The sequence below is a fragment of the Megalobrama amblycephala genome, linkage group LG4 (assembly GCF_018812025.1).
Source record: "Megalobrama amblycephala isolate DHTTF-2021 linkage group LG4, ASM1881202v1, whole genome shotgun sequence".
NCBI lineage: Eukaryota > Metazoa > Chordata > Actinopteri > Cypriniformes > Xenocyprididae > Megalobrama > Megalobrama amblycephala.
Window position 1 is genome coordinate 19473134 of NC_063047.1, and position 22230 is coordinate 19495363.

Below are 22230 nucleotides of genomic sequence, written 5' to 3' on the forward strand. Positions count from 1 at the left end.
GAGCTCACATCATAGGCAGAGTCTTTCCCAGGGGAAGAGTGGGAGGCTGAGTCTGTGGGAGAGTGGGAGGGCTGAACCACATCAGGCAGGTTGGTGTATCCATTATGACTACGCTTCTCTGGAGTCTGCCAGAAACAAACACACAGAAACAAACACATTGGAAATGGTATTATTCATGTTATACTTGTTTTCACATATGAAAAAAAGGTCCATAAAAAGCAGTAAACCCATCTTTTACACATGCACACAAATTCTCAAAATCGCATTGAGGGATACTACTGATTGAAAATCTCTAACTAGATAGTGAGCAACCCCCCAAACAAAACCATCACAGAAAACATTATACATTTTATTAAAAAAAAAAAAGGTTTAGTATGTTTATTTAGACATTTGAATTACAGGGATGGCTAAATGTCCTTGAAACATGAATACATTTAGTCCTCATAATGCAGGCACACACGCACGCACGCACGCACACGCTTCCTACCCTCTGTACAAGCATGGTTTGGTCTCCATATCCTCCAGCACGTTCTTCGTCTCCTCCTTCACCTTCCTCCTCCTCATGGACCACCATAGTGTTTACAGAGTCAGAATCTGCATCACGTGGGCTGATGCACATTAAAAGAAAAAGAAAAAAAAATATGAAAACCAAAAAACGACAAACCATACAGACCTTTTTTTAACAGACTTTTTATCTGACAGTGAAAAATTCACATATCATTGTCTCCTACCGGTCAGTAGGGCTTTCCTCTTCTGCTCCCTCTCCACTTTCACTCTCTTCACTGCTTTCACTGCTTTCAGAGGAAGAGGAGTAGTCGTTAGCCTTCACCGGGGGCCGCGGCTGCTCCTCTGCCCGCTCCTTAGAGTACAGGCCATGGTCCTGACACATTCACAAGAAGAAATCAACAGGCAAGTGAGCAACACTTCATCACATCTCACATCTAGAGTCACCATTACTTTAACATTGGATCCCCCCAGAATGAATTGGACCATAAGATTTTGATTATCATGCATTCTGTCTTTCAAAAGCTATATGGAGAGTGGAGGGTGTGGTGTGGGAATGGGATTTTGGGTGGGGAGGCAGAATGTGGTTATACAAAGGCTGCAAATGTGGGACTGTCCCTCTACATACACTGATGGTTGTGGATGGGTGAAAGCAACAGGACAGAGAATTATGAAGAAAAACACATGATGCTATGCAATGGCCTGAGATGCATGTATACAAAGCGCAATCAAAGTTCACCAAAAAATTAATATTTTGTCATCACTTTCTTTCTTCTGTGGAACACCAAAAAATACAGTTTAATAATGTCCACACGTGTCACATGTTCAAATAATGAAAGCCAATGGGGTCAAAAATGGGGCCTTTTTTTATTATTATTTTTTAAATATCCCTTTAAGACACCACTACAAAATGGCTGCAGACACTTTTTGTCTATTTAATGCTTTTCTCATCTGCCTTTACTCATCTGAACACATCTTCATTGGGGTGCCTTTGTCAGAAAACATACAATACTGTTCAAAAGTTTGATGTTGGTAAGATGTTTTAGAAAGAAGTCCTTTACGCTTACCAAGGCTGATTTTTTTTTTTTTTTTTTTTTATCAAAAATGTTTTCTATTTTAATACATTTTAAATGTAATTTAATCCTGTGATGGCAAAGCTGAATTTTCAGCATCATTACTTCAGTCTTCAGTGTCAAATGATCCTTCAGAAATCATTCTAATATGCTGATTTGCTGCATTTCTTATAATCATGGTTGAAAACATTTTTTTAATTTAATGAATAAAAAGTCCATTAGAACAAATAGACATCTTTTAAAACATTAACAAACATATTAAACATATTAGTCTTTACTGCCACTTTTGATAAATTTAATACATCCTTGCCGAATAAAAGTATTAATATCTTTCAACAAACCAAAAAACACTGACCCAAACTTTTGAACGGTATTGTATGTGATTATTCATTCACTTGATTAATCATCAGCATTTCATTTCATCTTCATCAGCATTTCAAGCACTGTAATTAATTCGATTGACAGACTTAATATTTTATATTTTAAATCTTATGCGATTTATGCAGTGATTAACCAGAATTACATTTTTATTTCCTTATTTTCAACATGTAATGAAAAAACACAACATTCATTTGACATTTAGCCTCATCATGAGAAAATGTAAACATGCAAGAACACACACCGATACAGACTCATGCTGATACACAGATACGGGCACTGACCTCTCCTATTGCTCTCTTATAGCTCTGAGGGCAGGAAGAGGGAGGGAAAAGAGATTGATGAGAGGAGAGAGGGATGAGAAGGATAAAGGGAGAGGAGGATATGTAAGGAACAGAGGTTAGTGTTTAGAGGAGGGCCGAGTGTGTTCATTCTATACAAGACACAAGCAAATGATTTGGGACTCTTTGTGCATGAGTGTGTGCATTTTAACATGTGACTCTTTTGTTTATGCAAGTGTGTGTGTGTCTCTTTATCTCACCGCTGGCCTGCTGGGCCTTGATGAGGTTCGGGATTCTCCTGGTTTGTGTCGGCCGTCATGAGAGAGGGTGGGGGAGGAATCCATCTTGGATGAGCCTGAAATGAACCCCCAACATTATACACTTTATAACTGTTGCAGACAAACCCTGTTTTCCAATTTTGAATGTCCCCAGATGTTCCCAAATGCAATTTTTTGTCAGATTTAGCTATCTTTTACTATGAGTAAACATTATTTTCACATCTTTATTAAGCAGTCCCACCAGGATTTCGCGTAAAAGTACAATTATCTGTAAATATTTTTGTGCGTAATTACCGAATTTGTGGGCCTGGTCCCCCATGCACAAAACAATGGTGGCACCAGTGTAGAAATACTCATAATTCTGCTTTTCAGGTGAACATGTATTGATTCATTTTATTTGGGATTTTGATTAGCTAATATTGCTTTTCTCCCTCTAAAGGTCTTTTCACAGTCAAATTGTGGAAATAGGACAAAAACGCAAGCTGGTGCAAAGACTGCAGAGTTTCCTTTCCTGCAAGTGCAAAAACAAACAACCAAAACAAAAACAAAAATCTTGGAGGGACTGATTAAGGCATTATTTAGCATGATTATTAAGCAACATAGGTGATATCAATCATGTGGATCAACATGCACCAATGCAAATTTTTCCATATATCCTAATCATTTGTTAACATGTATTAGTTACTTCAATGAGCTCATTGTTTCTGCCTTAATTAATATATTGTTTAAATTAATAAATTGTTAGCTAACTGTGTGATTTGTATATGTACAATTCTGAAACTTGCATAATTACCTCTGATAACAGATCTAACTAATATAACTAATGTTGGCATGCATTTTCTGTAAAGCTGCTTTGAAATGATATATATTGTGAAAAGCGCTATACAAATAATTGTGAATTGAACTGAAAAATGGGGTGATGTGGCACCACAATGTTGGCAAAACATGAGCCACACAACACTCACTGAGTATGCGGTGTCTCTCTAGAGAGCCGGTCTGTGGCAGGTTGGACATGATGCTCATGCTGTCTCCTCTCTCCCAGCGCTCGTTGCGACTCAGATCAGGATTACTGACATGAAAAAAACAAAAAAAACAAACAAACACACGGTGCAGGAGTCAGTGGAGTCATATGATGTGTGTCACTTCGGTTGAATGTGTTTGTGTGCGTTACCTTGCTCGGACTGGGTGTCTGATACCGGAGGAGAGATTTGTGTTCAGTGCAGTGGCTATGGAGGCCGTTCTCTGAGGAATCTAAGGGAGAGAGAGGGACAAGGAATTATGGGAAAATTATACACATAATCACAATGAATGATATTAATGATCACTGATTGCATTGTTTGTTAGTACAAGCCGTTTTAGTGCCCAATTTACAAAAACTGTATGAGAGAGAAAAAAATTCTGTAATTATTCTATCTTACTTTAGGAGGTTGTTCAATCTCAGGAAGACGGATCCAGGGTCCTCGGTCATCTCTCATTGGTCGAGACTGAGGGGCGGGGGTCTCTGAGGTAGGGTCAGAGTTTTGACGGACTAGTTCTCTGGAGTGTAGAGGACGAGGTGTGGGTGTGGGAGAGGGATCCTGGGTGGGGAAGGCGGACATGGTCTTAGTGGGCTGATCGCAAAGAGACTGAGAGCGAGGGACAGGAGCGGCATACGGTTTTAGCGGCACCAGGTGGGCCATCTGGAACTACGGTAGATGGGAGGGAGGACGAGAGAACAGGATAAGATATGAGACAGAAAAAAGTATGTTGACGTAAGCCAAGGTAGACCAATTGGTCATGGTTAGATTTTTATTTAAGCATTTTTTTGCAAATGAGGTTTAGAAGAGTGTTTTAGAGAGCAGAAATAAGGAAAGCAGTTTACAGGTCATTGGGGTTGGGCAGCAGAGAAAGGTAGAGGATCCAGTGCAGGATACACAAGTGAAGAGGATGTTCCCAAAAATGATGGAGGATTACAGAGGAAGCAAGTGGGCCCCACAGGAAAGAAAAAGAAAAAAGAAAAAAAAGAAAGAAAGTCATTGAACAGAGAGTAAAGTGTTAGCCAGATCATGCAGGATTAAAGAACAGAAATGATGGCATCCTCCTTCTAATCACAGTCTTTTTCTTATCAAGGCTTTTTTAGGGGTATTATCAATCAATTAAAATGCAGTACATGGTAATGACAAATAAATCATCTAAATAATCGCTAATAACCACAAATCAATATTTGCTGAAGAAACTGTAAACGCACAATACCGTTTCAAAAGTTTGGGGTCAGCAAAATTTTCTTTTAAGAATTTTTTTTCCAGCAAAGAACGTAAAAAATGATTGAGGGTAAAAGACATTTATAATGTCACAAAATTTCTATTTCAAATAAATGCAGTTCTTTTGAACTTACTATTCATTAAAGAATCAGGAAAAAAAAAAGATCACGTTTTCCACAAAAATATGAATCGGCATGACAGCTTTCAACATTGATGATAAGAATTGTATATTTGAGTGACTGTCGACTGTTTTTTTGGTAAGAAAAATGTTACCGACCACACACTTTTGAATGATAATGTACATAGTTCAAAGAGATTAAATTACTGAGGTGGACACATAAAAAGTGCCTTTAGAAATCAATATATTGTTTTGCATTTGCATTTCCATATAATTACATATAATGCATTAACTGTTATACAGTCTACAGCAACCCAATCCATTTCATCAGTCCAAAGCTGATGGAGTCTATCAGATTCACACAGATGTGTTGTTGTATTCTCTCTGTATGTGCTATTTTTGCAAAGATTTTATTATTTTTATTATTATTTTAAACAATTTATTCTTATTATTTTTAACAAATATTTATTAACACTGCATTCTAGCTGAATATGACAGCTGAGATTTGGCTGATATACAATAAATATGAATAAAATGAAATGACAGGTTGCACACCTTTCCTTGCCCACCCTGTGGTTCTACAGGTCTCTGCATAGGTGGAGTCTGTGAAGCTCCTGATTGGCTGATTGATTCTGAACGGGACTGGATGTTGGTGTCAGAGACTGTAGTGCAGATTTTGGGAGAGCCCTGTCTGTTCAATTTACTGCGCTCCTCAACCTGAGAAACAAAGCATGAGAATTTATGTTGTGACAGTTCGATTCCGAGCACTACTGTTTTCAGCAGGGTCCAAGTGTACCTCTCGAGCCCAGGCTGGTTTGTTATTCTCTAGGTTCTTGCTGTAGTGGTACATCTGTGGTTTCTTGTCTTGTTGCTGCTGCTGCTGCAGTGAGACGAGGTATGCGTGCTCCTGCTGCAGCTGTCTCTGAAGTCTCTCCGACTGTCTCTGCTCCTCCAGCTGTTTACGCTTGTATTCCTACACACCCACACACACGAACAAACAATTAATAACTTATTAACTAGCAAAACGTGAAGACACTGAACTGCATTTTTTGCAGGCACAGGAAATAACAACACATGCGCAAACACACAGACACAAACAAAAATGTAAAACATATGCCCCTTCCCAACATGCAAAGGAAATAATTATGAATTAATGAATAACTACACACAAAAACATGATTATTTGAGTTTTAGATCAAGGCTCACGTTCCCTGAAGATCTTGACAAAATACAAAGTGTTTATTGTACAACTAAACAATGAAAGAAAAACATTTCCCTTAGCTGTACAATTCTTCTGTTAAGGATTTGTGGTGTAATTATTGTGTGTAATTATGTCATAGTGGTATATTTTCTTTTGATATTTTGACCTTATCCTCAATTAAATTGTACATTTAAAATGAAACTAATCCAAGAAATATAAACAAAATAACAAATGATCAAATCAACCCTTTAAGTTATATTGACAAACACACACAGAGCTGTGAAGACACACACGAGTCAAGTTTGATGAGTCTCACTTCAGCAAAGGTTCTCATGTTTAAGAACGGGGTCTAAATCCGGTGTTGTGTTTTATTTATAAATAAACTACCATTCAAAAGTTTGGGGTCAGTAAAGTTTTTTTTTATTTTTAATTAAAACTTTTATTCAACAAGGATGCAATAAATTGACCAGTAACATGTATAATGTTACAAAAGATTTCTATTTCAAATCAAAACTTTCTATTCATCAAAGAATCCTGATAAAAATGTGTCACAGTTTCCACAAAAATATTAAGCAGCACAATTGTTTTCAACATTAATAAGAAGTGTTTCCTGAGTTTCCAAATCATTTTTGTTGGATCAAATGACACTAGAAATAACTAGAAAACAATTATTTTACAAGTGTAATAATATTTCACAGTAATACTGTTTTTAATCAAATACATTTTAATTTTAAATTTTAATTGAACTTATTTTATTTCAATTTTGGGAGGGACAATGAAACATTTAGCTCTACTTTAGCTTCTTAACACTAGCTTCGAGTGTATTCAACTTAATATTGTATTTTTTTTTTAATGCATATTTTCATAAAATTAGTTTAAAGGTGCCCTAGATTATGTTTTTAAAAGATGTAATATAAGTCTAAGGTGTCCCCTGAATGTGTCTGTGAATAGATTTCCCATAGATTTTTTTTTATTAATTTTTTTAACTGCCTATTTTGGGGCATCATTATAAACGCGCCGATTTATGCTGTGGCCCCTTTAAATCCCGTGCTCTCCGCCCACAGAGCTCGCGCTTGCTTTAAACAGTGCCGTAACAAAGTTTACACAGCTAATATAACCCTCAAAATGGATCTTTACAAAGTGTTCGTCATGCATGCGGCATGCATGCGTCGGATTATGTGAGTATTGTATACTGTTATATTGTTTACATTGATTCTGAATGAGTTTGAGGCTATGCTGCATGGCTAAAGCAAACATTACACACTGTTGGAGAGATTTATAAAGAATGAAGTTGTGTTTATGAATTATACAGACTGCAAGTGTTTAAAACTGAAAATAGCGACGGCTCTTGTCTCCGTGAATACAGTAAGAAACGATGGTAACTTTAACCACATTTAACAGTACATTAGCAACATGCTAACGAAACATTTAGAAAGACAATTTACAAATATCACTAAAAATATCATGGATCATGTCAGTTATTATCGCTCCATCTGCCATTTTTCGCTGTTGTTCTTGCTTGCTTACCTAGTCTGTTGATTCAGACGTTGATCCAGACGTTTTGCCCTTGTCTAATACCTTTCATAATGATAATGTTGGGACCGTGGGCTGGCATATGCAAATATTGGGGGCGTACACCCCGACTGTTACGTAACAGTCGGTGTTATGTTGAGATTCGCCTGTTCTTCGGAGGTCTTTTAAACAAATGAGATTTATATAAGGAGGAGGAAACAATGGAGTTTGAGACTCACTGTATGTCATTTCCATGTACTGAACTCTTGTTATTTAACTATGGCAAGATAAATTAAATTTTTCATTCGAGGGCACCTTTAAGTCCAAACAATAATTAAAGACCCCTGCTCCAGAACATTTCAAAAGTCTCCTTTGTAAGTTTCCAATTCTGAAACCAGGAGTCTAATCATTCAGGCACAATCGTAGCATCCTGTAACATGAGACGCATCAAAACTGGCTGAGGACTGACAGGACCAGAGCAAGAAAGAAACAGAGGGAAGAGAAAGAAAGGAGTGTTACCATTAGCAATGCCTGCTCCTGCAGTAATTGTTGCTGCAGTATCTCTAACTGCCGCTGTTCTTCCTCCAACTTATGTCTTATAAACTCCTATAGAGAGAGGGATGAAGAGAGAGAGAGAGAGAGAGAGAGAGAGAGAGAGAGAGAGAAGTGGGGAGCAGTGGAGGAGTAAGAGACGGATCAGAATAGACTCAAAAGGATGGAATAAAAAGACATTCGAGGAAGCGGACAGATACACCTGTCTGTGCAGCCTTTGAAGATAGAGGCAGACATTTTAAAGTGTTTCTGATGGGCTTTTTAAAATGGCTGAAGACACCTCGACAGAATGAAGAGATTTGTTCCAAGCGCTTCATTCACTTACTGCGGTAGAGCCGTAACGTCACGCCGCCTTTATAATCTTAAAATGGCATGCAGTGAGTGTTTACAAGTGGTTCCTGTCACTCTGAGCAATGTGTTGCGTATGTGTGCGTTTCTTCAGTCGTTTAGTGGAGGAAAACTGAAGGAAGTGTGATGTGAGGCATGTACATGTGAGGTCGTTTTGAAGAGTGTGTCCTGTGGCACATTGTGCACTAATTCATGCTGATTGGTCTTTTGTGTTTCTGTCAGTTCGAATTGTATTGAATGTAGGGCTGCACACGGCTCACCCACACACACACACACAGCGTTTGAGAACCTGCTGCCATGGCAACCACTCCACAGACATTCCAGGGCCAGAGCTGTGCTGAGTGGAACACCCACGCTAGGCTGCGATTGGTCGGCCGGCTGCAGTTCTGTGACTGTGATTGGTTACCTGCTCTCTCTCTGCCATCCTCCTGTCCTCCTCTCGTCTCATGTCATCGAGTCGCCGATGAGGAGCTTTATCCTGTTGCTGCCGCACCATCTCTCTCTCCTTCCTCTGTTGCTGTGTGTGAGAGAGAGAGAGAGAGAAAGAGAGAGAGTGAGTCACTTTAACATATTTGGCTGAAATAATGAGAGCCTTCCTGTTGCTAAAAATCATCTAATGCTTTTGAGAAGGCAAATTAAGGGGGAGAGAACAGGGAACATAGCCAGAGAAAAGAGAGAAAGCAAAAGTGACTAAGACATTGGGCACAGTTATGGTGAGAGAGGGTGAGTATAGTGATATAGGTGAGTCAGTGCACTGCGGTGCTGTATTCAGTCAGTTAGTGGCTAGATGGTGCTGGTGTCACCCTGTACATGGCCTATACAGCATGTAACTTTGGACAGCAAACCTAAACTTTATCATTCCCAACAGTCATTTTACAATACAATTCATCATTTGAATTTAAATGTCCACTGATAGCAAAACAATGTTTGTGACAAAATTATGGGATTTTAAACTGTCTAAATTATATATATATATATATATATATATATATATATATATATATATATATATATATATATATATATATATATATATTTACTCATGTTATAAATATATAACAAGTATTAGAGATGATGAGAAAAACATCTTGTTCTTCAATGGAAGAACGTCCGTCTGATAAATAACAAATTTACTTATGATTAGTGAGCTAGAAATAGTGCAAAGAGTTAAATATTAATTTTAAATTAATATTAAAACATACTATTATCACTTTAATTAATAATTATGTTTATATTAATAATAATAATAATTATTATTATTATTCTATCATATACTACTATTTAAAAGTTTGTGGTCAGTAGTCTCTTCTGCTCACCATTCTGCATTTATTTGATCAAAAATACAGTAAAAACAGTAATATTGTGAAATATTATTACAAATTAAAATAATGGCTTTCTATTTGAATATTTGTTTGCACTTTAGTTTAGGGTCCAATTCTCACTATTAACAAACTATTAAAGATGACTTTTGTCTGCTTATAAACTATTAATTACTGCTTATTAATAGTTAGTAAGGTAATTGTTAAAGGGTTAGTTCACCCCAAAATTAATTTTCTGTCATTAATTACTCACCCTTATGTCGTTCCACACCCGTAAGACCTTCGTTCATCTTCTGAACACAATTTAAGATATTTTTCTTGAATTCTAAGGGGTTCTGACCTTCCTATACACAGCAATGTTATAATAAATTTTAAGGCCCAGAAAGGTAGTAAAGACATCGTTAAAATAGTCCATGTGACTACAGTGGTTCAAACGTAATGTTATGAATAATTGGGCCTTGAAATTGGTTATGACATTGCTGTGTATAGGAAGGTCAGAAGCCCTCAGATTTCACGAAAAATATCTTAATTTGTGTTCCGAAGATGAACGAAGGTCTTACGGGTGTGGAACGACATTAGGGTGAGTGATGACAGAATGTTCATTTTTGGGTAAACTAACCCTTCAAGTTTAGGTATTAGGTAGGAATTAAGGGATAAAGAATATGGTCATGCAGAATAAGGCATTAATATGTGCTTTATATGTACTAATAAACAGCCAATATCCTAGCAATATGCATGCTAATAAAAAACTAGTTAATAGTGAGTATTGGACACTAAACTAATCTGTTACTGAACAATTTGCTGATTTTGTGCTTTGTAAACATTTCTTCTTATTATTATCAATGTTAAAAACATATTTATAATATTTATAAACATATTTATATTTATATAATATTTTTATGGAAACTGATGCATTTTGTCATCCCAGAATTCTTTTCGAAATGTATTTATTCAGCATTTGAAATGGAAATCTTTTCTAACACTGAAAATGTCTTTACAGTCATTTTTGTTGACTTTATTGCATCTTTGCTGAATAAAAGTAATAACTTTTGAATGGTAGTGTATTATTAAATGAAAATATTATATATTTCAGCTCAAAATATTCCTTTGCTTTAAATGGGATTGCAAATTTGGTCAGATTTTCAATGTGGTCTCATACTTTTGTACCCTACTATATATAGTTAATTAAGTGCCGTCTTCTATTGCCCCCAGCAAACATCTCTTGATCCCACATGGTCTTGATTTAATTAGCTTAGCTGTTAGGGTCTTGACTTTGGGAATCTTTCTTGGTGTACAAAGGCAGACATGAATATAATGGCTTATGATGTTCAGTACATAACAAATACACATACTCCTTTGTGTTGTGGCCTATTCATCACCCCATGTCTCTATCAATTAGTGCAGGACTAATCAGGCAATCATGCTAATCATGTCCTTCCACAGTCATCCAGTGACAATGACCACTCAAACTAATTCAATTAAAAGTCTGACTTGCAGAGTATGAAGAGTTCTTATTCATTTACCAGGCTTGTCTCTCAAATTCACCTACATGTGCCTCACAAAATTCCACAAATACCTCCCTGTGTTCACTTTAAAGAAGAAAGACCGGCTCCAGATAAGAGAAAAATGTTCAGCACTTCAACAAACACTGCTGTAAATCTTCTGGCTGTGATGTACGGTTTACGTCAAACACTGAATATTCTAAAATGTTCTCCTCGTATAAACTTTTAGCCCCATTCAATGTAGAGTTCTGATCTATGTTCAGTTCAATATTTATGGACAGGAGATAAAATCTAAAATACTTCAAGGATTAGGTCACTAAACAACGAAAATCTTGTCATTATTTACTCATGTTATTCCAAACCTGTATCACCTTATTTCTGTGGAACCCAAAATTTAATGAAAGTAAATAAAGATTGGAGCTGTTACCCTTCAGAAAAAGTTGCAAAAAAGCGCCATAAAATTATTATAAAAGTGGTTCATATTGATGGGTGATATGGCCCAATTTTTTTTTGCTAAATGGCAATATAGGTATATATTCTTAGATTTTCTACTTTTTTCTATTTTAAATGTTATTTCAAATCCTGCCCAATGTTGTCCTACAAACAACGTTCATATTGAAGGCCATGAAAACAAATATAGTGAATGTAACCATGTAGGCTATTTTATATATTATTTGCAAAAAAAGGTTAAAACACATTACATTCTAATATTGTGACATATTTTAGCAAAATGTACATTTTAGTCAAAAGTACTGCACTCCAATTCCAGTTGGCTGTTTGGCACTTGTGTGCAGCTACGCTCGTTCACTGAAGTCTGAAACTTAGCGGAGACTCGCTTACATTGTCCACTCCTGACAGCAAAATGGAGATTTTTGCAAGAACTTCTAACATTTACAAATGGAGATTTTACCTGTGAAATGTAAGTTATGCACAGAGGAAAACACCACATCTCAAATAGCTCAAGTATCTGTCAGTACATGTATACAGACCACCTTTTATGATTAGCAATCTGCCCTTATTATTTCCTGTGTGAAAAAAGACGTTGTTCAGTGACTTTCATGCGCATATGCAAGCATGTGTACCTCCTCTAAGCGACGCCTCTGTTCTTTCTGCTCCTCTATCCGTTTCTGCCGGTCATGCAGCAGCTGGCGTTTGTGCTCCTCGGGGTCTCTGCGCTGAGCGGCGAGCTGCGCCTGCTGTCGTTTTAAGGCCTCTGAACGCTCCTTATTCTCTTGCTGCAGCCGCAGGAAATCTCTCCGCAATGTCGACTCACCAGGAACATTCAAAATAGAGCTTCAGACAGAAATAAACAGAGAAAAAGAGGAAAGTCAGATGATATAAACAGTTAAGGTTTGCAAGGAGGACTGTACTGTATGTTAATTTCTCTCTAAGTTACGTCAAGGGCATTTACTCATGTGCAAGTGAGTAAAGGGATTGATCCATGTTGAGTAATACGATAAAGCATTAATGGAGCATTACGAGGAACCATCTATGCACATAAAACTGCTCCCTAAACAAATCCATTAAAGATGAAATCTGTAATTTCTGCCACAAAGCTCCAAGCACAGTTGCAAAAATAATGATTGTTTCCAAATAGCAGTTGTCATGATTTGATGATCCCACCTTAAACAAACAAATGGCTTACTTAATACTGACTCATTCAGACATGTATAGACAGGTCTCAAATCTTTTCTCAAAAGTTTGATTTGAATCAAAAGATAATTTCAATCAAGCCATGTCTCAAGTCAGTTATCTACTACTTTAAGTCAATTGATTACCAAATCAAATCTCAAGTGAAATGATCTACTAGTTTATGTGAAGACTCAGGTCAATTATCTAATAGAGTGCCTCAGGGATGACGCATTTTTGTAGGCAAAATCCGGAAGCGAGTTAGCATTTTAGGACTTCCGGTTCCAACGCCGTAAAGTCTATGGGTTTTTTGAATGGGTTTTTGCTAAATCGCCTGAAATAAGGTCTGTGGTTAACAAAGCCTCTAAATATTTTCACGTTTTGATCTATGACATAAATCACACCAGTTATAACCCAGTTGTGATTTTTTAAACTTTTACTGTGTCTTAAAATCGCCGGTTGCTAACAAATTGCTAAAAGGGAAACTTCCTTTGGCGGGGACTTTAGACGTCATCATTAAAAACGGGACATTTGGACAGCATTTCTCATGAAAAAGTGGATAAGTATTCATACACAGCACAGATCATAATCAGCGAGCATGTTTTTAAATAACGTTGTTTTTTAAATACAGTTTGAGGAAGCTTGGTGGTGACGACGTTGATCCGCGACCATAGTGTGCTGTAGTCCGTTTATAGCTTACTGTTAGCCTTTTATATCTGACGACTTTATTTAGGCTTCAAAATCTATAAATGTTGTGTTAACTTGTAAAGATTATCTTGATAGACAAAACGTGTAAGTGTTGTAACCCTTTGTTAAACACAGAGCTTATTTTCTGTGATTTTTCAAAAGTCTATGGGAAAAATGCATAGGCTTTCAACCGAGGGAACCCGTGCGCCGCTAACTTCCGGATTGGCCTACAAAAACACGTCATCCCTGAGGCACTCTATAGTTTAAGTCAAGTTACAAGACCATTTTCTTCCCACTTAAAGGGTTAGTTCACCCAAAAATGAAATTTCTGTCATTAATTACTCACCCTCATGTCGTTCCACACCCATAAGACCTTCGTTCATCTTCGGAACACAAATTAAGATATTTTTCACGTTCAAGGTCCAGAAAAGTAGTAAAGACATCGTTATAATAGTCCACATGACTGCAGTGGTTTAACCTTAATGTTATGAAGCAACGAGAATGCTTTTTGTGAGCAAAAACAAAACAAAAATAACGACTTTATTCAACAATTTTTTCTCTACCGTGGCATTCTCCAATGCAAGACACTGCAGAGCTTCCGTGTTTTACGTCAGAACGCCGAGTCCTATTGGCCGGCTCCTGCGTCAGTATCACACGCATGCATCGTGCTGCTCACACGAACAGCGTTGGCCATTACAGAGTCGGCATTCTGGCGGAAGCTCTGCAATGTGTCTTTAACGTAAACTGCGTAAAGTCACGTTGACTATTTTAACAATGTCTTTACTACTTTTATAGACCTTGAATGTGGTAATTTTGTTGCTTTCGTTTGATTATGGGAGATTAAAAAAAAACTCTACGATTTCATCAAAAACATCTTAATTTGTGTCCTGAAGATGAACGAAGGTCTTACGGGTTTGGAAGGACACGAAAGTGAGTAATTAATGACAGAAATTTAATTTTTGGTTGAACTAAGTGCAGCTTGACCTTAGAGTTTAGCTACTGTAGAGTTTCCATCTCTGGTCTCTGTACATTAAAATGGGATAGGAGAAAGTATTTGAACATCATAAAATTCACAGACTTTATACTGCCAAGTTAGTAAGTTAACACAAAATGTCAATAACACTGGGGGGAGGTTCTGCAGTATTGTGTAAACACAGATGCTGCTGTGTTTACCTGGATTCTCTCTCATCTCCTCTGTTCTCATCCTCTTCATCACTACCGCTGTACTCGTATTCAGTCTCCTCTGAGAGGAATCAAGACAAAATGAAAAAGCAAGAAACAGAGAGAGAGAGAGAGAGAGAGAGGAGGGCAGGAAAATAAAGAGAAAGGCTTTAGGCATTAATATAATATGGCTCAACACAGTTTATGCATACTGCAGCACTTCTAAATCATCTGCACCCTTCCTTAACTGATACTGTATGAGCTCTAATAATACTGCTGAAGGCTGCTGGCTGGATGCTTCCATTTTTAGCTGTTCCTCTTTCTTTATAACCAAAAAGAAACATAATTCAAGCCCAGCTGCACTATTTGATTACCGAGTTACTCTAAGCTATGCACAGTTATGCACAAGCACCCTATTTGTGGACCAAGGCAAAGATGAGCTCTGATTGGAAGGGAGTCTTGGTGACCTCACTGCACAAAGGCAAGCACACAAACTTTATTAAATCTTCTGTTCCACCACAGAGCTCCAGTGTTCAAATGGGTGGAAACATACTTCATGCATCTGCATCTGTCCTGACTCTGATAACAAAACTGATTTAACTACTGAATTCATTATCAAGCGCTTGGGTCATGAAATGTTTGGGGCTTTTGAAGCTCTACTGTTCTTGTATTTTGTCTAAAACCATTTGTAAAGGCAACATTAAAGAAAACACACGACACATACCTTTTTCGCCGCGTTTCTTGCGTGTGCGGTCAATGTGATCTTTGAGCTGGATGCGGACCTGTCTCTCAGTGGGCTGGTCTCTGATGAACGAATGCTTCAGGAGCTGTTCTGTGGATGGACGACTTGGATATGACTTCACCAGACAACCCTCGATGAAGTCAATAAACTTCTTAGACCTGAAAGAGACAGAAAAACATGCAAGAAATTAATGTATTAGCAACAAAGTCAATTCAAGAAAGAAAATAAAACCGATTATAGAATGCTTTTGTACAGTCCAGGGCAGTAGGGAATGCCCCACAGGCCTCAGGTCTGTGCAAAAAAGTTTCAGGCCAGTTACGATCGGTAAGATTTTAAAAATGGTTTTGAAAGAAGTTTCTTATGCTCACCAAGGCTGCATGTATCAGGGATGCAAACAGGTATGGAGGAAAAAAGGTGAGAACATTGCGCGGGGCGGGTGCATGCTGCGCACATAATTTTTTAAAAGTTATTTGCTTTACATGCTCATTTGTAGTTACTTACAGGGTAATAAAAAAATAAATGTAAAAATCCCTTAAATGTTCAAAACTGTAATTTTTCTTGCAAAAAAATTAACGTATTGTTGCAACATTTGACCAAAAATCAACATTTGGTTAAAATCTCATGTTATAAATAATGAAATGCTATGCAGGATACCCTTATAAGACCTCCCCCCCCCTACCCCCCAAAAAACACTTTCTCATTAGATCTATGCAAATCCCACAGGTGACCTATTTTGATCTCAAAAAGGTGAGGAGTTTGCATCTATGATGTATTTAATCAAAACACAAAACATAAAATATTATTACAATTTAAAATAACGGTTTTCCATTTTGATATATTTTAAAACGTAATTTATTCCTGTGATGGCAAATTTTTCAGCAGCCATTACTCCAGTCTTCGGTGTCACATGATCATTTTAATACGCTGATTCGGTTCTCAAGTAAAATTTCTCATTATTATTAATGCTGAAAACAGTTGTGCTGCTTAATATTTTTGTGGAAACCAAAATTCTTTGATGAACAGAAAGTTCAGAAGAACAGCATTTATTTGTTTATTATAAATGTCTGTTGTCATATTTGATCAATTTAATGCATCCTTGTTGAATAAAAGTATTAAGCCCTGTTATTACTTTCAATATAAAGTTTTAAAGAAAAAAAAGAATCTAAATCAAACAGACACACACTGAAAAAATACCAACAAAACAGGCTGTTTTAAACAGGAAGCAGAATATTTTACACATCATTGCTAACAAGACACAATGCAGTAAAACGAAACATGGCTGCCTTCTGAATTCAAACCCAACATATGCTCCATCTCTACTTGTATAACCAGCTGTTCAAGGGCAGGGCTCTGACCAGAAGGACCAAAATAACTCCAATCTGAAAACTATAGCATGGCATGCCAATACAGTATGTGACAACTGCAACCAACAGAAAGAAAGACAAAAACATAGATGAACTGAAGGTAGAAAGAGAACAAATTTTTCATCATGCAATAGCACTCTATATGTGTGAGGATGTAGGTGGGTGCAAAACGGCAACTCCTGTCTGAAAAACAATATTAAACGAGGAAACCACATACAAAAAGAGAAGCTATATGGATGGCAGCGATCATAAGTATGCAGTGCATGTATATATAGACGAGAGGAAAAAAGGGAGGGAAGGAAGAAGGAAAATATAGCTTGATCTTAAAATAACAGCTGAAACAGTGTGTCCTCACCATTTCTTGGACTTCAGTTTAGGAGGAGGGTTCCGTGGGATAAGGAACAAAGCTCGCATAGGATGCATGTCACACAACGCTGAGGGAAAGAGCACAGAAATCAAACATGCTGATAAAAGACTCTTTCACCCATGTGCCCAATCATCATACTAACTGACTCGAGAGGTGACAACAATTCATGAACTAAAGCAGAACAGTGACTGGGCCGCTGCTACAAGCTGTCCGTGTGAGTGTGTGAGAAAGAATATGACCAAGTGTTGTGCTGCATAAGTTACGACAATAGCATACAGATCGACCTCTGTTCAACTGGCATAACAGGTATGGAAGAATTATTGTTTGCTTGGTTTGTAAAATGTAAAATGTTTTAAATATTTTTGAAAAAATGAAAAACGCACGTCATATTAAGGCCCGTTTACACCAACGACGATAAATATAATGAAGTTTTAATAATCATTTTAATTCTATAAGTATAGGGAAGTCCACACAATAAATATAACGATAACAACATAGAGGAACGATATCCTTGGAATCACTTTCAGATTTTTTTTTCCCCAGCTGATGAACGATTAAACTTTAACAGCCCATCAGAATGCATCCGACTCTAAATGGCTTGAGCATTTAAAGCAGAAGTCGACACAACTGAAGCATGTGCTTATTAGAAACAGAACGTTACTGCATATATCACTCCATTTGCATTTCAGACCAGAGTATGTGAGCAGTAAAGTGAAAGCAGTAACTGTGCAAACTCACATACTCAATCATTTTTTGATTATCCACTTAAAAAAAGGACCTGTAATTGCGATTGTAATGTGAGTGTCATGCTGCTGGCAGAGGAACTGATAGTTATTTTGTTCATATTAAGGTCTGGATCCACACTGTAATATGAGGATGTATCTGTAAACACACAGTGCACTTACGAGGTGCTCCTTCAGCCATCTCTATAGCGGTGATTCCCAGAGACCAGATATCACTCTGTAAAGTAAAAAAAAAAGGTTATTTTATTCAAGCAAAGTCACACACACACACACACACACACACACACACACACACACACACACACACACACACACACACACACACACACAATCAATACAAGAGGTGCAATAATAGGGATGGGCTGATTGATATTGAAAAATTCATACTTCCAATATTATTGTTCCAATATTATGTTGTATCCTCACATATCATGAGCTTAAAAGTGAAAAACAAAGAACGTTGCCAATAAATAGTAGTTTAGAGGAACCATTTCTCCTGCAAGCAGTTGCAGAAAATGCTATAGCCCAGGGGTGGCTAACCCACAGTCCTGCAGAGTTCAACCCTAATAAAACACACCTGAACAAGCTAATCAAGGTCTGAAGTGTTGCTAGAAAGCTATAGGTAGGTGAGTTATCATCAGGGTTGGAGCTAAACTTTGCAGGACTGAGGCTCTCCAGGACCAGGGTTAGCCACCCCTGTGATAGCCATTCAAACCAAACAGAGAGAAAGGTGTAGTATACAATATTACTTTACTAAATATTGAACAAGCTAAATGTCACATATTATTGGTTGACAGGTTTTTATGGTGATTAATATTTCTTAAAGGGTTAGTTCACCCAAAAATGAAAATTATGTCATTAATGACATTTAAATGTTGATAATTGCTTTATAATGTTAAATTGATATAACTGAACATTCCCATTTTATTGTCAGAATTCACGAAACCCTCTCCATGTGATAGAGGCGTCAGTATTGGTATTAGGCTTTATGTGACCTCAACATGGCAGCCACCATGAGAGAAGACCCTTATCCAGCTTTTTTTTTTGTTGTAAAATAGTAGTTACGAGTACTATTTTTTTCTTAAGATTAAAAATGGAAAAATGCCTAGTGTACCTTTTAAAACAAAAACAATCATTGCATCCAAAATTTAATACTTCCCTACTATATAGTATGTGAAAAACTGCACGCCAACATAGTATGTTTGATACTATAGTATTCGAAAAACAGTTGGTGGAAAGTACCCGGATAACATAATATTTCCACTGAGATTTTGAAGTGTGCATTTGATGGTGTGGAATTACAAATTTAAGAATCTGTTTAAGATCTGCGGATCCTACATCCTGACCATTTGGCAGGACAAGCTCAAGATACAGCAGTGCTTTTGTCTCTATGATAATGTAAAGGTATAGGTGATACTGCCAGACTGATTGGATTAGCACCTATGCATTTGAATGACACATTTATGCTGATTGGCTGGGAAATGTAGGGAATGGGCTGATGGGCTCCTGTACTGCATTTGCATGATTTGTTTAGATTGTCCACACCTCTGCTCTATGTATCCCTCCCCCTTGAATGTATATGAACTACCAAGTCACTGCCTTAGTTAGATTTTGGATGACCACAGCGACGCACAGCGTGTTTCTCAATAAAGAGTAACTTCTGCTTCAAGAGATCCCAAAGTCTCCTGGTCTATGCTTCTGAGATTTCCAACAGTTTTGGTGCCGTGACCCGGATAGAGCTTCTCACCTCAATCCAGATTGGAACTTCAAGCACAACAAAGATCTGATCCAAAAGAAGATCCAGGCTGAATTTTCCTGTACACCCAAGGGTTGGTGAGTGATACTCTATCCAAAAGAACCATTAAGACCAGTACAAAGTTGTTATCCTCTGCACCGTCAGAGAAGAGTTAACAGACAGCTGTAGGGTTTGGTTAACTAAGTTATCCTCTAAAAATGTTCTTTTAGAGATTAAGTTTATCCTCTGTTTAGGCAGGGAAGTTTAGCATCACATGCAAATAATTAGGTATCCTCTGTTCAGGCAGGGAAGAATTAGTGTAAAGTGCTAATAATTTGTGTTGTCCTCTGTTTTATCAGGGAAGTTGGTGTGTTAACAGAATAGCCATCCTCTACTTTGCTAGAGAAGAAGGTTCATCCTCTGTTAATTCAGGGAAGGTTATAACTGTTGAAGTGTGGTAGCAAGTTGTTTCAACTCTGCTCGTCAGAGAAGGTTGAATACATTACGATGTGTATTTACTAGGTTAACCTCTGCTCTGTCAGGGAAGTGTTGAAGTGTATTGTTGTGCCAGAAAGACATTACAAAATGTTGAGAAAGAACGCTAGACTAATTCCAACAACTGAGAAAGGTGGACTAGCTACCCCTTTATGGACAGATAGTGAGTTCAAATCATTGTTAGGAAAACACATGGACTCAATAGTGACTGAGTCAGTCAGATTGGATTTGACAAAGAAATTTGGGATTCATCCAGAAAAAGTTTGGTCCATTGAAGAATGCAAAAAGGTACTTGGTGCTTGTATTCGGAAGAAAAATATGATGGGCATTATCTGCTGCCACAGAGAATTTACTCTATCCATTGCACAAGACCAAATTCAACGTATTGCTAAGTTAGAAGAGCAGAACAAACAGTTGCACACTAGAGTGTCTCGTCTCACTCAGAAGTTGGGCCTTAACAAAGCCTCAACCAAATGTGACTCAAAAGACCAACAGTCAGATGAAAGCTATCCTGACTTACAGAGTTTCTGTATACTAGAGGGCAATAGCAATACTGGATTCATGGATAAAGATGTAAATGCAGTTGAAGTGTGTGGAGTGAGACAAAAGGCTCAGAGTAGGGCAAAAGGGGTTGACACAGTTCCATCTGTAACCCCCATACTGCAGTTACAAGCAGTCAGTACCGCTATAGGTCCTGAAGACATAGAAAGAATTGCTGAGAATTTGCCATCAGTGCATAGAAACTTTTCTGAGTTTAGGACAGAGTTGTCCAGAAAAATGAAGCTCTATGATATGTCCCTAGCTGAAGTCACACAGCTAATGTCACAAATCCTTAAAGAGTCAGAATTCAATGATTTTGAAAGTGCTGTAAATAATTCTGAGTTTCAGCATTCCAGCAAAGGTGAATTGAGAGAAGGAGTTCTGAGAGTGTTACAGAACCTTGTTGGACCAAAGGTAGACTGGTCAAAGATCACTAGTTGTGTACAGAAGGATGAAACTGTAAGTGAGTACACTGAAAGATTTTGTCAGTTAGCTGCAGCATACAGTGGAATAGCTGACACTCCAGATAAGGTGTTACAGGATAATGGACCACTGGTCCGCATGTGGTTTGATGGGCTCTCATCAGAATACAGAAATGCATTGCCTTTCTTAGACCTCACATGGTCCAATGGAACTCTGCAAAACAACTTTAATAGGTTAGCTGTTTGGGAAAGAGACTCTGATGTCAAGACAAGAGTAAAAATTGCAGCAGCATCCTTTAAGGTCAACACAGAGAATCGACAGAAACGTAAATGTCCTAAGAGAGAAGGCAGTTGTCATTACTGTGGTAAACCTGGACATTGGATGAAAGAGTGTAGGAAAAACAAAAAGACATTTAAAGAAATGAACAGCTTTACTCAGCTCCTACTCAGTCTACTTGCTACATTGAAACTGCCCCTCCCCTCTTCTCCAAACTCTTGGACCTACTATAATTATATTGAAGGTTAAATTAACATATTTAAATACAAACACTTAAATTACACTCAACGATGTTTTTATTATAAATAAAGTTTAGAATTACATAATCATATTTCTACTCCAATTCGTTTTTTTGAAATATAAACATTTAAATCGCGGCTGTCATAACCAATTTATTCAAACATGCATTAAATATTGAAGAACATTAAAAATTATAATGAATATGTAACATATGTACATAGCTATATTTATCAGAATGTTGCTTTCTAGAGTTCACTTTTCTGGTATTAAAGCGGAGGAGAGGATGTTCACATGCAAATAACTGAGGCGCTAAAGCGATCTGTCTGTCACGCCACATTAAACAGCGCCAAAACGGTATTTATTTTTTGAATCTCATAATAAGATGGACGTCATTTGAAATCTGAGACTTTGCTTTATATCAAAAGTAACAAAGCAAAGATTATTGCGATTTATTGGATGGGAGGCGCTACATATTCTGCTCATTCATCAACTGAAAACAGACTAGACTAATCGATTCTTGGG

The 22230-nt window shown here is 37.3% G+C and overlaps 1 protein-coding gene across 4 annotated transcripts in view; it reads right to left on the reverse strand.

Annotated features, from left to right (window-relative positions):
• Window positions 1–22230, reverse strand: part of mink1 (misshapen-like kinase 1) — a 47655-nt gene that overhangs the window by 11929 nt on the left and 13496 nt on the right. Inside the window, exons 7-23 of one of the 4 annotated variants that reach the window (XM_048188117.1) lie at window positions 18162–18216; window positions 17245–17323; window positions 15508–15683; window positions 14796–14865; window positions 12389–12599; window positions 8892–9002; window positions 8105–8191; window positions 5669–5845; window positions 5428–5589; window positions 3933–4091; window positions 3686–3765; window positions 3480–3583; window positions 2497–2591; window positions 2240–2263; window positions 732–880; window positions 488–608; window positions 9–125 (exon numbers count right to left, since the gene is read on the reverse strand). In XM_048188117.1, the coding sequence (XP_048044074.1) occupies window positions 9–125; window positions 488–608; window positions 732–880; window positions 2240–2263; window positions 2497–2591; window positions 3480–3583; window positions 3686–3765; window positions 3933–4091; window positions 5428–5589; window positions 5669–5845; window positions 8105–8191; window positions 8892–9002; window positions 12389–12599; window positions 14796–14865; window positions 15508–15683; window positions 17245–17323; window positions 18162–18216 (1977 nt within the window). Of the gene's footprint in view, window positions 1–8; window positions 126–487; window positions 609–731; window positions 881–2239; window positions 2264–2496; window positions 2592–3479; window positions 3584–3685; window positions 3766–3932; window positions 4200–5427; window positions 5590–5668; window positions 5846–8104; window positions 8192–8891; window positions 9003–12388; window positions 12600–14795; window positions 14866–15507; window positions 15684–17244; window positions 17324–18161; window positions 18217–22230 lie in introns of those variants that run through there. The other 3 variants (XM_048188114.1, XM_048188115.1, XM_048188118.1) reach the window with 3 other exon arrangements.